This window comes from Artemia franciscana, chromosome 6, assembly GCF_032884065.1.
Source record: "Artemia franciscana chromosome 6, ASM3288406v1, whole genome shotgun sequence".
In the NCBI taxonomy this organism is placed as follows: Eukaryota; Metazoa; Arthropoda; class Branchiopoda; order Anostraca; family Artemiidae; genus Artemia; species Artemia franciscana.
In genome coordinates, this window is record NC_088868.1 from 4,498,546 (window position 1) to 4,514,365 (window position 15,820).

The 15,820-nt window shown below is 32.9% G+C and overlaps 1 protein-coding gene across 4 annotated transcripts in view; it reads left to right on the plus strand.

Annotated features, from left to right (window-relative positions):
• The window catches only part of LOC136027927 (alpha-2-macroglobulin-like protein 1), a 177,933-nt gene that overhangs the window by 38,392 nt on the left and 123,721 nt on the right, over positions 1 to 15,820 (plus strand). For all 4 annotated transcript variants that reach the window (XM_065705378.1, XM_065705379.1, XM_065705380.1 and 1 more), the window contains exons 3-5: positions 1,478 to 1,590; positions 7,581 to 7,706; positions 13,383 to 13,499. In XM_065705378.1, the coding sequence (XP_065561450.1) occupies positions 1,478 to 1,590; positions 7,581 to 7,706; positions 13,383 to 13,499 (356 nt within the window). The remainder of the gene's footprint in view (positions 1 to 1,477; positions 1,591 to 7,580; positions 7,707 to 13,382; positions 13,500 to 15,820) is intronic.

A 15,820-nucleotide genomic window follows, 5' to 3' on the forward strand; every position in this document is an offset into this window, starting at 1 on the left:
TGTACCATTCTGTACACAAGTACCCTTTTTTATTTTGTGCTTTCATTTTTGATTCATTCTGATTCTTGCTGTCCTTTAACAGAACAGTTCTCTGTTCTTCACTGCCATTTTTTACACAATTGATACTTACTTTAGCATGTCTTCTAACCCTACAATTCTTTGTTCTTCACTTTTATCTTTGGTAAGTTCTGATTCCTGCTGTTTCTTGTAATTCTTGCTGCTGATTATTATCTAACTGCATACTTCTTTGTTCTTGCGGTTGTATATCTTCTAACCACACATTTCTCTGTTCTTGATTTTCATTTTGATTCTTTCTGGTCCTTATTGTTGCATGTCTTATAACCACACGTTTTTTTGTTTTTCATTTTCGTGTTTGAGTTGTTGTGATTCTTGCTGTCACTTACCTTTTAACTTCATGCTTCTATATTCTTCAGTTTCATTTCTTCTTGTTCTAATTGTCAGTTTTGCTAATATTTTAACTACATATCTCTTTGATCTTTATTTTGTTTATTGTTGCTTCATACGTTTTTTCAGTGCCTTTTGTCTTAGTTGCTTGGATTGGTCATGTCACTTGTGATGGTCTAGGTTGTTTATTATCCCCCATTGTACATTTACATTTCTCAGGTTGTTCTCTTGATATTGGCACATTTGATGGTCCAGTTTGTTCATTTTTAGCTTATATGGTTTTGTCCTCTTTTGTGCTTATTTTGTGCTAACAGTAAAAGTTGGCAAAGTTGGAGCCAATTTATCTAAATCATGTGAAAATGACAGTAAAAAATAACAAATAAGCCATTTGGTATCATAAAGGTACTATTTAACACTATAAAGGTACTTTATGATACTATAAAGGTAAATATGTACTAAAAAACTGATGTTTCTGTTGATGCTTGAATTCTGCAGGTTTATTTTAGTTTTTACAAGATTTTGAAAGAAACTAAATTTCAGCTTGGGGGGAAGGTATAGGTGGGGGGGGGGCAATTGCACCCTGCCCCATAGCAAGTTATACCCCTGATGTAGTGGTTCAAATATGTCCCAAAGTATTCACTTTTATATGTGTTGTTTTTAACATTTCTTGGTTTAAAAAATTTCATGCTTAATTTAATCAATGTTATGCTAAACTGTTTGGACTTTCTATGTTTTTTTTTGTTTGTTTGTTTTCATATGGTCTGGCTCATTTAACCAAAAACAATAAAAAAGTAATCTGGTGTTCCTACAAAACAACTATTTAAAAACAGCAACACATTTTAAGAGATTTCACCACTGACCTGAAGAAAGAACCTTTGATGGTATTTTCATTTGATTCAGTTTCAAATTCTTAACAGTAGTTTGTTTTTTACTTTGAAAATGTTTTAGTTTATAAAAACTATTTCAAATATATGGCTATTCTAGCTGCTTAAATATAATTAGATCTTGAAATCTTAGCTTTTAAACCACTTGCCTGTTTCCAAATATTACCTACAACCTGATCATTTTTCAGGTTCATATGATTGCTTCAACTTGCCAATTCCAGAAATTCCAAGCAACAAGGTAGTGCTTAAGTTTTCATTGTCCACGCTAAACAGTCCTGAAGTTATAACTGGTAAAAAACAAGTAAGTAATTTCCAGTAATAATTGAAACAGATAATATTTCAGAATTCTATTCATTACACTGGCATATTAGAATGTCATGCCATACATAAATCCTCTATAAATGCCATACACTTATAATCAAATCGTGTTAGATTTCTCTCTTATTAGATATCCTTTATTAGAGACAGTTTCTTTGACCGAGTTACCAAGAATTTGCTTTGAAACATAGTCTGAGCACAATTTCATTGAAATTTTAACTGAACTGCCACTGAATCCAAAAGTTCAAACTATGGACTTTAATCTATTCCTTTCTGTCCCCTTTGATATGATAGACAAACTTTCTTTGACAAAAATCAAAGTGCCCAAAAACCATATAGTGCAATGATTTTTTTTTCTCATGATGCATGCTGTCATTTCATGTGTTTTTTGTATAGTTTGCTTTGTTTTTGGTTATCTAGAAGTTATACCTTCTGTGGATGTTGTTTCATTGTTTGCTAATCTTCTTTGGTGCAGTCTCATCATCTTATTTCCCCCTATTTTCAGCACCAATAATATTATCTCCACAAGAAACCCCTTCCTATATAGGACTATCTGTCCCAAAGTGCTCAAAAACTCTATAGTGCAATGATTTTTTTTTCTCATGATGTGTTGTCATATCATGTTTTTTTTTTGTATAGTTTGCTTTGTTTTCATTGTCTAGAAGTTGTACCTTCTGTGGACGTTGTTTCATTGTTTGCTACTCTTCTTTGGTGCAGTCTCATCATCTTATTTCCTCCTATTTTCAGCACCAATGATATTATCCCCACAAAAAACCCCTTCCTATGTAGGATTATCTGCCCCAAAATGCCCAAAAACCATATAATGCAATGATTTTTTTTTCTCATGATGCATGTTGTCATTTCATGTTTTTTTGTATAGTTTGCTTTGTTTTCATTGTCTAGAAGTTGCACCTTCTGTGGATGTTGTTTCATTGTTTGCTACTCTTCTTTTGTGCAGTCTCATCATCTTATTTCCCCCTATTTTCAACACTAATGATATTATCCCCACAAGAAATCCCTTCCTATGTAGGATTATCTGCCCCATAACATTTTTCAGCCCCTGCCTTGAAAATATTTGGGAGGGGATGTCCCCCTAACCCCCCAGACAGACGTAACAGCCCTGGTTACCACTAGTGCAACCTCAACACCATCTTGGAGAAGAAATAATCTAGATTTTATAGCTTTCAAGTAAGTGCTCCTTTGGCTCAGCAGGAAATGTCATCTCTCAAAATGAAACTTTTGAACTACATCTTATGTCATTCGTTCAGAAAAGTATCATGGTTTCTTCTGCTATAGAGTTTTTTTTTAATATTTCAATAAATGAATAATACTTAAAAGAAGACGAAGAGTGTTTGTGTTTGGTTTACTCCTTTTCAGGGGTTAAGCGAATTCTTAACCACCTACTGAATCAAATTAGAAAAAAAGGTAATTAGTATCAACTAAAAAGTGCAAAACCAAGTAATAAAATCACATATAACGTGTCCATGTCAAATAGTACTGTATAATGTCATGTACCACCTAAGTAACTAAGGTAATTTACAAAATTGTTATGCGGTATTTGTACCACAACTTGACCAGTTTTTCTAAATCTGATCTGTGCTGATAAAATAATGGGAAAAAAAATGACCAGTCAGTCCGTAAAATCTTCCCTTAAGAAAATATTTTTCTCATGCTGACAAATGGTCTGCATTGCACATGTATCAATTCATGATTCACTGCCTTTGGCCAGGAGTGCCATGCGTGTTTGGATTCAAATCATCTGACGTTTCTGGTTCTCACCCATATTTCTCCAGGCACCCGTTTAAAGCTGGGTAGACTCTGACTAAGCTTACAGAGTCACAACATTGACTCACGTTCCAAACCAAATAACCAGTAATAGCAGGACTTGAATCCCTGTCCTCACGACTCCAAATCTAGTGCGCTAACCACTCGGCTAGGACGACTCAAATCCCCCCTGCCCTCATTTGGCAAGGCTCTAAAATATACTATTGATAAATTTTTCAGAGTAAAGAATCTAATATTATATAGAATAGGATATGTTTTTTATTGCACTAGGTTTAACCTTATGTGAGTATTTAAAAAAGAATTAATGTAAGAAGCTACTAAAAACAGTAACAATAAATTTCACACTTTCAAGGACACACTTCAAGGTCAGCTCAATAAGAAATGTTGAAAACGTCAAGTAATAAACGAATGGTTAAAATAATAATTAAATGCTGTATAAAGGAACTGGGTTATCACTCTGTTGCCAAGTTAATATTCTCTTGAAGTAAAATTCTATTGGTATTCTTCCAAGACAGTCTAGTATGATATACAGTTGTCAAGTTATCTTGGTAGTGAGGATAAATGATGATAGTGTAAGTTGGACTGCAGGGAAAATGGGAAAAATCATAAAAATAATTAGCTTTTGCTGGCCCAGATGAGATAAAATTTAGTACTGAAAAATGGCTATCACAAGCCCAAATCGGCCGAATTCGCACTTTAGCACCAATAAATAAAAAAGAACCAAAACAAACAACAACCCAAAAATTATAAAAGGGTCAATTTCAAATACCTTAAAATGTCAAAAACAATTACAACTCATAAAATTAAAAGGTCAACTCCGAATCAAAACATGTCAAAACGAAGAAAACTCGTAAAATTAAAAAGGGAATAAAATAATTAAAACAAAAACAATTTAGTTATGTGACTAAATTGTTTTAATTGCAAAGCTAGTGCACTCTCTTGCTCTGTGTACCAAGTCTGTTAGATTTAACAGATGTCAGATTTAACGAAACTATCGATCTTGTTTGTCTAATTTAAATTTGTTGCAGGGTTATTCTTAAAGTAATTTTGGTTTATCAGATAATCATAATGACAAATAAGCAGTAAGTGATATTATACTAAACAGGTTAATTTTAAGTAAAACAAGATGCACAGTCATTATGCCACAATACATGACATTTGATATGAAGACAATAAGTTTCTGAGATTTACTTCACAGCTATCAAACGGATTTTTTTTTCCTAAAGCTTAGGATTAACTGATTTGCCGGCAAACAGATTATATTTTGAGACTCCTCCCACCTATGCTCAAATTCTTTAACCTCTATGGGTCTCTAATTTCCGTCAACAGAACATTTATGAGAAAGATTGAGGCTGCTTGAAAAAAATAAGTTTCCCCGAAGTTGTGGCCTATCTAGATCAATCTTTAACACTGGAAAATGATAGTATGGCAATTTTCAGAAAAAATATAGTTTATTTTCGAAAAAATTAAAAATAAACAAACAGGCTTACTTAGCAATTAAAGTCTGTTTCATAATACAATTATTAAATAATATGAATGGTTTAATAATAAGCATATTAAAGGTAATTTTTTAGTTATCCTTTTCTGTTAGCTGTCCTTACCATTGTATTCCTGTTTGCGTGTCAAATCTCTATTTATTTGTTTAGTTGGGAAATTTAGTTGTTAAAATATTTATATGAATGGTAAATTTCAGGTTTAATTAACTTGCTGTTTTCAATGTTGATAAGTGTGTGGTAATGTAGAATTGATATAAACATTATTTAGTAATTTATTTTTTTATTTAGCGCAATAATGGTTTCAAAAACTTATTTTCCAATCAATGAAAAATTATCTGACGAGCATTTTTCTATTTAAAATAGTGAATTGCAAGCTTAATTTTTCAGTGTAACTTAATTTATTCTTTAACTCACTCAGAGGGTTTCTTTTAACGTCTACTTTGTCCGATGTACCAAGAAAAAATATGGAAAACTTAATAACGTTTATACATACAAATTTTAATTGCTCAAGAACATGTAATCATATATTTGAAATTTGCCTCACAAATTTACAATTTTTTAAAATTTACAGTAATCGTTGTGTACAAACTTCTGGCGATGAAAAAATTTGAATTGCTAATTTTACCGTGGCATGAAGAACCAGTAGAATGACGTACACTAGCTCTTGATTTAACGTCTTTTAATTAATTTAATTTAACGTTTCTTTTAACGTCTACATTGTCCGATGTACAAAGAAAAAATATGGAAAACTTCATAACGTTATTACTTACAAATTCTGATTGCTCAGGAATATGTAATCATATATTTGAAATTGCCTCATAAATTTGTCTTGATAAATTTTTAAAGCTTTTAATTTTTGTCTAATAACTCAAATTTACGATTTATTGAAAAATTATAGTAATCGTTGTGCACAAACCTCTGGCGATGAAAAAATTTGAAGTGCTAATTCAACTGTGGCATAAAGAACTAGCAGAATGACATACATTAGTTCTTGATTTAACGTCTTTTAATTAATTTAATTTAATGTTTCTTTTAATGTCTACATTGTCCGATGTACCAAGAAAAAATATGGAAAACTTAATAACGTTATTACGTACAGATTTTGATTAGTCAATCATATGTAATCATATATTTGAAATTGCCTCACAAATTTGTAGTAACAAATTTTTACAGCTTATAATTTTTTTTCTAACAAGTCAAATTTACGATTTTTTGAATAATTACAGTAATCGTTGTGCACAAACGTCTGGCGATGAAAAATTTTGAAGTGCTAATTCAACTGTGGCATAAAGAACTAGCAGAATGATGTACATTAGTTTTTGATTTAACGTCTTTTAATTAATTTAATTTAACGTTTCTTTTAATGTCTACATTGTCCGATGTACCAAGAAAAAATATGGAAAACTTAATAACGTTATTACGTACAGATTTTGATTAGTCAAGAATATGTAATCATATATTTGAAATTGCCTCACAAATTTGTTGTAACAAATTTTTAAAGCTTATAATTTTTTTCTAACAAGTCAAATTTACGATTTCTTGAACAATTACAGTAATCGTTGTGCACAAACTTCTGGCGATGAAAAATTTTGAAGTGCTAATTCAACTGTGGCATAAAGAACTAGCAGAATGATGTATATTAGTTCTTGATTTAACGTCTTTTAATTAATTTAATTTAACGTTTCTTTTAACGTCTATATTGTCCGATGTACCAAGAAAAAATATGGAAAACTTAATAACGTTATTACGTACAGAGTTTGATCAGTCAAGAATATGTAATCATATATTTGAAATTACCTCACAAATTTGTTGTAACAAATTTTTAAAGCTTATAATTTTTTTTTCTAACAAGTCAAATTTACGATATTTTGAAAAATTACAGCAATCGTTGTGCACAAACTTCTGGCGATGAAAAATTTTGAAGTGCTAATTCAACTGTTGCATAAAGAACTAGCAGAATGATGTACATTAGTTCTTGATTTAACGTCTTTTAATTAATTTAATTTAACGTTTCTTTTAACATCTACATTGTCCGATATACCAAGAAAAAATATGGAAAACTTAATAACGTTATTACGTACAGATTTTGATTAGTCAATCATATGTAATCATATATTTGAAATTGCCTCACAAATTTGTTGTTACAAATTTTAAAGCTTATAATTTTTTTCTAACAAGTCAAATTTACGAATTTTTGAAAAATTACAGTAATCGTTGTACACAAACTTCTGGCGATGAAAAATTTTGAAGTGCTAATTCAACTGTGGCATAAAGAACTAGCAGAATGATGTACATTAGTTCTTGATTTAACGTCTTTTAATTAATTTAATTTAACGTTTCGTTTAACGTCTCCTTTGCCCGATGTACCCGATGTTAAAAAATATGGACAACTTAATAACGTTATTACATAAAAATTTTTGATTGCTCAAGAATATTTAATCATATATTTGAAATTGCCTCACAAATTTGTCTTAACAAATTTTTAAAGTTTATAATTTTTTTTCTAAAATTCAAATTTACGGCTTTTTGAAAATAGCAGTAATCGTTGTGCAGAAATTTTTGGCGATGAAAAAAATTTGAGCTGCTAATTTAACTGTGGTTTAAAAAACTAATAGAATGACGTAAATTAATTTTGATTATTCAAGAAAAACACAAAAAAATTGCTGATTATTATTGAATTTTTCTTTTTAAGGTTGCTGTCAAAAGAAGGGAAACTTTGACGCTAGTCCAGACAGACAAGCCGTGGTACAAACCAGGTCAAACTGTAAAATTCAGGGTTCTATCACTTGATTATCACCTAAAGCCTATTTATGAAGTGGTAAGTCAGTAGCTTCATTATTAGATGGTCCTTGCTTTTGCCCGATGTGTGGAAGTATGGATGAGAGTGTAGGTCGTGTGATGTATGAATATGTAGAATTGAGTGAGTTGAGAGATGAAGTATACGGAAAGTCTGAGTCTGATAAGAAATGGCTGGTGAATTTATTGAGAGATGATTGTTCTGCAAGTATTGAAAATTTAGGACGATTTCTCAGGTTGGCAATTGAGTACAAAAGTAGATTTTTGTGATTTGTGTTTCTTTTTGTGTTCTCTTACGGTTATGTTATATTTATGTAATGACAATTTTTTAAAGGTGAATTTCTTTTTCGTTTTGTATTGTGATGGCTTTAGGGATTTTCAAACAGTTCGTGGTAACGAACTGTAGTAAGGAGCGATCTGGCTCAATAGTAACCGAAACTCTAAAAAATGGAATTTTAATACCAATAGTTACATCAAAAGAATCGCATTTTATTGCTGATTTTAAATATATAAGTTTCATCAAGATCAGTTACACCCATCAAAAGTTACGAGCCGGAGAATATTTGCCTCATTTTAGAAAATAGGGGGAAACACCCCCTAAAAGTCATACAATCTTAACGAAAATCACACCATCAGATTCAGCGTATCAGAGAACCACACTGTAGAAGTTTCAAGCTCCTATCTAAAAATGTAGAATTTCGCATTTATTGCCAGAAGACGGATCACGGATGCGTGTTTATTTATTTATTTTTTTTCTATGGGTGATCGTATCGACTGAGTGGTCCTAGAATATCGTGAGAGGGCTCATTCTAACGGAAATTAAAAGTTCCAGTGCCCTTTTTAAGTGACCAAAAAATTGGAGGGCACCTAGGCCCCCTCCCACGCTCATTTTTCCCAAAGTCACCGGATCAAAATTATGAGATAGCTACTTTATTCACCATTGTTGAAAAACCTAATAACCATATCTTTAAGGACGACTTACTCCCCCGCAATCCCTGTAAGAGGGGCTGCAAGTTACAAACTTTGACCTGTGTTTACATATAGTAATGGTTACTGGGAAGTGCACAGACGTCTTCAGGGGATTTTTTTTTGTTTAGGGGGGATTACGTGGGAGGATATTTCCATGTAGAAATATGTTATGGGGGAAGAGAATTTGAAAAAACAATGAATAAATAAATATGAAAAGTTTTTTCTACTGAAAGTAAGGATCAGCATTTAAACTTAAAACGAACAAAAATTATTACGCATGTTAGGGGCTTAACTCCTCATTATACCTCACTCTTTACGCTAAAGTATTTTTAGTAATTTCAACTATTTATTCTAAAGCCTTTGTGATTCAGAGCTCATTCTTAAGGAATTGGGGCAAAATTTAAGCTTTAGGGTAAAGACCGAGGTATCGACGAGGGTATGAACCCCCTCATTGAACGCAATAGAAACATACGAATATAGAAGTTCATTGCGTAAATTAATTCGTAAGTTACGTATATTTTTTACCAATGAAAACGTTTGTAAAAAATTAAAAGTTGCAGTTGCTTTTTTAAGTAATCAAACAATTGGAGGGCAACTAGGCCTCCTCCCTCGCTCCTTTTTCTCAGAATCTTCCGATTAACTGCAATTAATTAACATGCAAATCTCGTTTTGATTATTTATGTACGGAGAGTCAAGATCAAAACATACATTAATTCAAAAACGTCCAGAAATGAAATAAAAAAAACAAGTTTTTTTAAAATGAAAGTAAGGAGCAACATTAAAACTTAAAACGAACAGAAATTACTCCGTATATGAAAGGGGCTTTTCCTCCTCAACGCCCCGCTCTTTTATCCCGGTCTGTATCAGGGACCAGACCAGATTAAATGAGAAATAGTTGTTTCCCTGATTCGACCATCTGGGGTGGAGTAGGGGGACGGTTAATTCGGAAAAATTAGAAAAATGAGGTATTTTTAACTTATGAAAGAGTGTTCGGATCTTAATGAAATTTGATATTTTGAAGGATGTTGTAACTCAGACCTCTTATTTTAAATCCCGACCAGATCCAGTGTCATTGGAGGGAGTTTGGAGGGGGACCGGAAATCTTGGAAAATGCTTAGAGTCGAGAGATCAGGATGAAACTTGGTGAGAAGAATAAGCACAAGTCCTAGGTACATGATTGCCATGACCGGACTGGATCCGCTTTCTTTGGGGTAGTTTGAGGGACCTATTTTGGTAATTCGGAAAAATTAGAAGAATGAGGTGTTTTCAACTTAAGAACGGTTCATTGGATCCTAATGAAATTTTATATTTAAAAGAAACTTGTGTCTCAGAGCTCTTATTTTAAATCCTGACCGGATCTGGTGACATTTGGGGGAGTTGGAGAAGGAAACCAAAAATCTCGGAAAACGCTTAGAGTGGAAGAGGCGTAGAGTGGAAGAATAACCAGAAGTCCTAGATATGTCATTGAAATAATCAGACCGGGATTGGTTCTGTTGGGGGATTTGGTGGGGGGGTCTTTTGGAATAATTCGAAAAATGAGGTATTTTTAACTTACGAACCGGTGTTCAGATCTTAATGAAATCTTATATTTAGAAGGGTCTTGTGCTTTACAGCTCTTATTTTAAAGCCCTTCCAAATTCGGTGACATCGGGGGTAGTCGGAGGGGGAACCGAAAGTCGAATGGGTAATCATATCTTAATGAAATTTGATATATAGAAAGATCTTATGTCTTAGATGCTCCATTTCCAATTGGAATTGGATCCGGGAATATAGGGGAATGGAGGAGGGAAACAGAAATCTTGGAAACCGAAAATCTTAGAAAGCACTTAGAGTGGAGAGATCGGGATGAAACTTGATGCGTAATAAGAAAAAGCTGTAGATACGTGATTGACATACCAGGAATAGGTCTGCTCTCTCTGGGGAAGTTAGGGAGGGCTGTGCTTTGGCGAGTTTGGTGCTTCTAGACGTGCTAGGACGATGAAATTCGGTAAGCATGCCAGGGACCTACACAAATTGACTTGATAAAGTCGTTATCCCCGATTTGAGCATCTGGGGGGCTTAAGCCGAAAAATTAAAAAAATGAGGAGTTTCTAACTTACGAATGGGTGATCGGATCTTAATGAATTTTGATGTTTAGAAGATCTGAGAGCTCTAATTTTAATCCCGACCAGCATTTAGCCTCTGATTTTTCTTTTAAATCAATCTATCAATTCTTAGAATTTTGCTAGATGTCATACTTTATAAGCTCTTGGCTCTTTCGACCTCGTCACAAGTGTCATAGTAGGTCTTAGCTCTTGTTAAAATCAGAATTTGGGCTTAGTTTGTTATCTGTTGATTTTCAAAGGCTATACTCCAAAGATTATCTTTATTTAAGATCGAGATTGTAAATTATTATTTCTGTTATTGCTATTCTTCAATAGGTTCTAGTCAACAATTTTCATAAAGATTTTAGAACCAAGGTTCTTAAAAGATTCTCCCTGACCCAAGGATTAGAATATGTTTCTCATTCTGTAGCGTGAAGTTACTTTTACCTGAAATTTTCAAAAATTTTAGCGTCAACAATGCACATATTTTGACTATTTTTGGGATTGAAAACACAGATGTAATCTTGGGGCATGGAAGGAGAAGGGAATTGATATACATGACTATTTTAAAACCAAAGGTAACGTTTGAAAAATCCATGATAGGTAATGGAACTGTAATTGAAGGTACCATTAAAGAAAATGAAGATATTACATGAAGCCAATTTTTATTAAAAATTAAAAATAATTAAATTTAGTTTCAATACGAAAATAGTCCTCAGACATCCTATACTCTTGCTAATAAACCATATATGCAAGAGGGCACTGTTAGAGATTATTAGAACCTTGTGTGAGGTGTTTGGGAAAAAAAACCTTTGATAATTTTATTTAATGATATTTATTCTATGATTTTCTTATGACGGCTACTATATTCATACCTGAATATAGTTTTGGTTTTGGCCTTGTTCTATTTTATTCTGAAAAATTTACATTTTAGAAAGCTTTTTTTCTTCTCTACAATATTCTCTCTTACTCTTTTTTTTATATTTTTTTTTCTTCTCTGCATTTTCTTTTGTTTTATTCTAAAAAAGTATGTCTCCACCCTTAAGATTTGTGTTCCCAGTACAATTTTTGGTATGTTGTATTTCTTCTCTCCTATGGTTTTGACATAGTAGCTGAAGAAAAAAAAATTGCTATGATTCCATAGCTAAGATTTAGCTCTATTCATTTACCAAATCTACATTTTTGAAATTCTGGGGATATTGTTCTTAAATTGAAATTATACTGAGAATTGATTGAAGAGTTTGGAAAATGGACACCCCCCCTCCTTTTAAGTAATTTTATCTCTTTCTTCTGGAAGAAGTCTAAGTAATAACGTAAATCTAGCTCAGTGAATCGATAAATTTAAGAGTAGGGAATTTGTTGAAATAAGTCTAAGTAATATCGTAAATCTAGCTCAGTGAATCGATAAATTTAAGAGTAGGGAATTTGTTGAAATAACGATTGAGAAAACACAAATTACTTTTTATGAATATTAATTTAGATATTTCTAAATTTACTTCATTTATTTATCCCGTTATATATATTCTCAGGAATTTTTCTTTTTGTCAAGGATGTTTGTTGAAGGATTAGTAAAAATCTGCCATGTTATTGAAAATTTGAAACCAAATTAAGCTTGTGCCAGCTTTTTGTGCTTCAACCAGATTGCAAAAACTGAGGGTGGGTCGGAGAGAGGATTGGTAAGGACCTTAAATAACGCCCTTGAAGCTTCCCCCCCCGTACTTCATCATGAATTCAGTTACAATTTGGATACGAAGCAAAGTTTATATAGAATTTTTGAGTCAAAGAAACTTAAGGATTTGTTCTCACGAATCCTAGTGGACAAAAAATCCTAGTGGACAGAAAAGTTTGGGTTTTAGGGAAGATTTGAAGATATTACAAGCAGCTGAAAAAATATATTTTGGTCTCTTCTCATTTTTGTGATAACGGAAAATCTGATAGGGACCTGGTGAGACGATTCAGAATTTAAGTTTACCAGTAATGTAAGGTCTTAGTTCCCAGGTGTTGTTCGAGGCTTTCATTAGGGTTTGGTCTCCTGAAGTCTGAGTTGCTATAATTTCTTCAAAGTGTGATTGCAGTTTTTATCAGGGCCTGTAAAGAATCACCAGTATACAGAGGAGCAGGGGGAAGACCCTCCTCCTTAATATGGGCCCGAAGAACAAAAAAGGCCGTCGTCCTAAAATGCTGGAAGATAATGCTCAATGATTCACTTTTTCTCATTTATCCCTCCTCATGAACCCTTAATCCTCTGTAACCCATTCAAAGGGTTAGACCTTTGTGCATTTATACTCGGAAGATATTGGCATAATTTCGTTGAAATTGAATGGTTCAAGATTGCTTTATTGAAGCTGATGCTTTTTTTTGCTTTAAGGCCAAAATCACCAAAAATGAAAGCACCAATGTTTCTCCAGAAACGTAGGTGTAAGTCCTAGTAGCTTATATACCAAACGATCTGTCGTGAGACGGTACCCAGCAAATCTGAAATAAAAATTGAATACCGCGAGAAGGAAAAAGAATGTGCATAAGGCGGGCCAAACCATAATAAATGATTCTTTTCGGAGGAGTTTTCTTTCGATATCAGACCTATTCATCCACACTAATTTTCTTTATCAAATAGTAGTATTTGATTACTTTTTTTTTGTTTTTAGTTCAAACGAATCTCTATTCAAGATCCGGCTGGTACAGTGGTGGAGCTATGGAAAAACATAGTTCCGGAAGAGGGAATGCTTCAACTAGAACTTCAGCTATCCGATGAACCAATTCAAGTAAGATTATTAAACTTATCTTTTTGTTTGGATTATTATGGAGATGCTTTCGCATAATCTCCTATCTGAAGTCACACCCTGGGCCATGCGCTGGACTGCTGTAGCTGAAATCTAACTCCAGGTCCAAGGCAGCGATGAATCTCACTGCGCAACCGCTGAATGAATAATACGACTTAAATTATTTAGCAACTTTAACTTTAGTATATTACTGTACTGAGGAAGGGTTTAGTATATTAGATTTAGTATATTTACAAGTTTGACTATATTTGGTTTATTATATTTATCTAGGGTTTAGTGTATTTACAATAATATATGTAGTATATTACTGTACTGGGCAAGGGTTTAGTATATTAGGTTTAGTATACTTGCTAGTTTTTCTATTTTTAGTTTACTATATTTAGTTAGGGTTTAGTATATTTACAATAATATATGTAGTATATTACTGTACTGGGCAAGGGTTAGGTTTAGTATATTTACTAGTTTTACTATATTTAGTTTACAATATCTACTTAGGGTTTAGTATATTTACAATCATATTTGTAGTATATTACTGTACTGGGGAAGGGTTTAGTATATTTACTAGTTTTACTATATTTAGTTAGGATTTAGTATATTTACAATAATATTTGTAGTATATTTCTGTACTGGGCAAGAGTTTGGTATATTAGGTTTAGCATATTTACTAGTTTTACTATATTTAGTTTACTGTATTTAGTTAGAGTTTAGCATATTTACAATAATATATCCCCCTTTATATGGATCATTTTGATGATCCATATAATATATCCCCCTTTTTAATGGCTATAGGCTTTTGCAATTTTGTAGGTATAACAACCTAGTTATAACCAATACGGTGTTTGGTCACAAAATGGCCCATAAGTTGACATGGTATTCACGTGATGGTAAGACAGCAAACCTTATTGATTATGTTATTGTAAACAGAAGACTAGCAGGATCAATACAAGATACTAGGGTGTATAGGAGTGCCGTTATTGATGTTAAAAGTAAAGATCACCATCTAGTAGTGTCTAAGGTTAATTTAAAGCTGAAATTTCGGAAGAGTAACTCCCTCCCGGGAAGTTATGATGTTGGTAGACTTCAGGATGAAAATTTGAGAAAAAAATTCCAGGAACAGTTGAGTACTAAACTTGAGGGTTTAAAATTTGACAATGTGGAAGATGGATGGAATAATTTCAGAAAAACAATTTGTGAAGTTGCTGATGGTGTCCTAGGGAAGAGTGCTAAGACAGCAACTAGGAATATTAGTGAAAAAGCTTTAGGTTTAATAGAGAGTAGAAGGGGTTTGTATAAGAATTATCTGAGCGATAGGTCGTATGAAAACAAAAGGAATGTAAAGAAAGTGGAGAAAGCATTAAAATATGAACTAAGGAGATGTGAAATGGAGGCGATGGATAAAATTGCTGAGGATCTGGAAGATGCGGCTAGACGGCATAATAGTAAAATATTATACTGGCATGTTAATAAATTGAAAGGGAGTAGCCGATCCGGACTAGTCCCAGTTAAAGATAGAAATGGGGTCACAATTAGTGATAAGGAAAAAGTTAAAGAAAGATGGGTGGAACATTTTGAGAATGTGCTAAACCGAGATACAGTTGCAGGAAAAGATATAGATGAAAATGAAAAAGTTTGTGATACCTTGGATGTGAAGGAAGATTTGTTTAGTGAGGAAGAATTAGCGACAGTACTAGAAGGATTAAAAAATAATAAGGCCCCAGGTGCTGATAGTATGATTAATGAGTTCCTTAAATATGGTGGCTCTGAGGTTAGGAATAAGCTACTGAAGATTATGAACATGATTTTTGAAAAAGGGGAAGTACCCAATGATTTTAGGAAAACCTTAATTAAACCACTGTATAAGAAAGGTGACAAGAGTGAATGTCGGAATTATCGAGGCATTAGTCTGGTCTCTGTAGGTAGCAAATTACTGAGTAATATGATACTTTTTAGACTGAGACATGCTGTAGACAAAGTTTTAAGGGAAGAACAATGCGGTTTTAGAAAAGGTAGAGGATGTGTCGACCATGTTTTCACTCTTAGGTTAATAATTGAGAAGTCCCTTCGTTGTCAAACACCTTTGGTCCTTAGTTTTATCGATTATGAGCAAGCTTTCGATTCTGTTGATAGAACAGCGTTAACAAAGGTCTTATCGTTATATGGTATACCAGAAAAATACATTAAAGTGATTTGCGCTATGTACGAGAATAATACTGCTGCGGTTAAGGTAGGAAATGAGGTTAGCAACTGGTTTTGTATTAAATCAGGAGTTAAGCAGGGTTGTGTTCTATCCCCCTTTATATGGA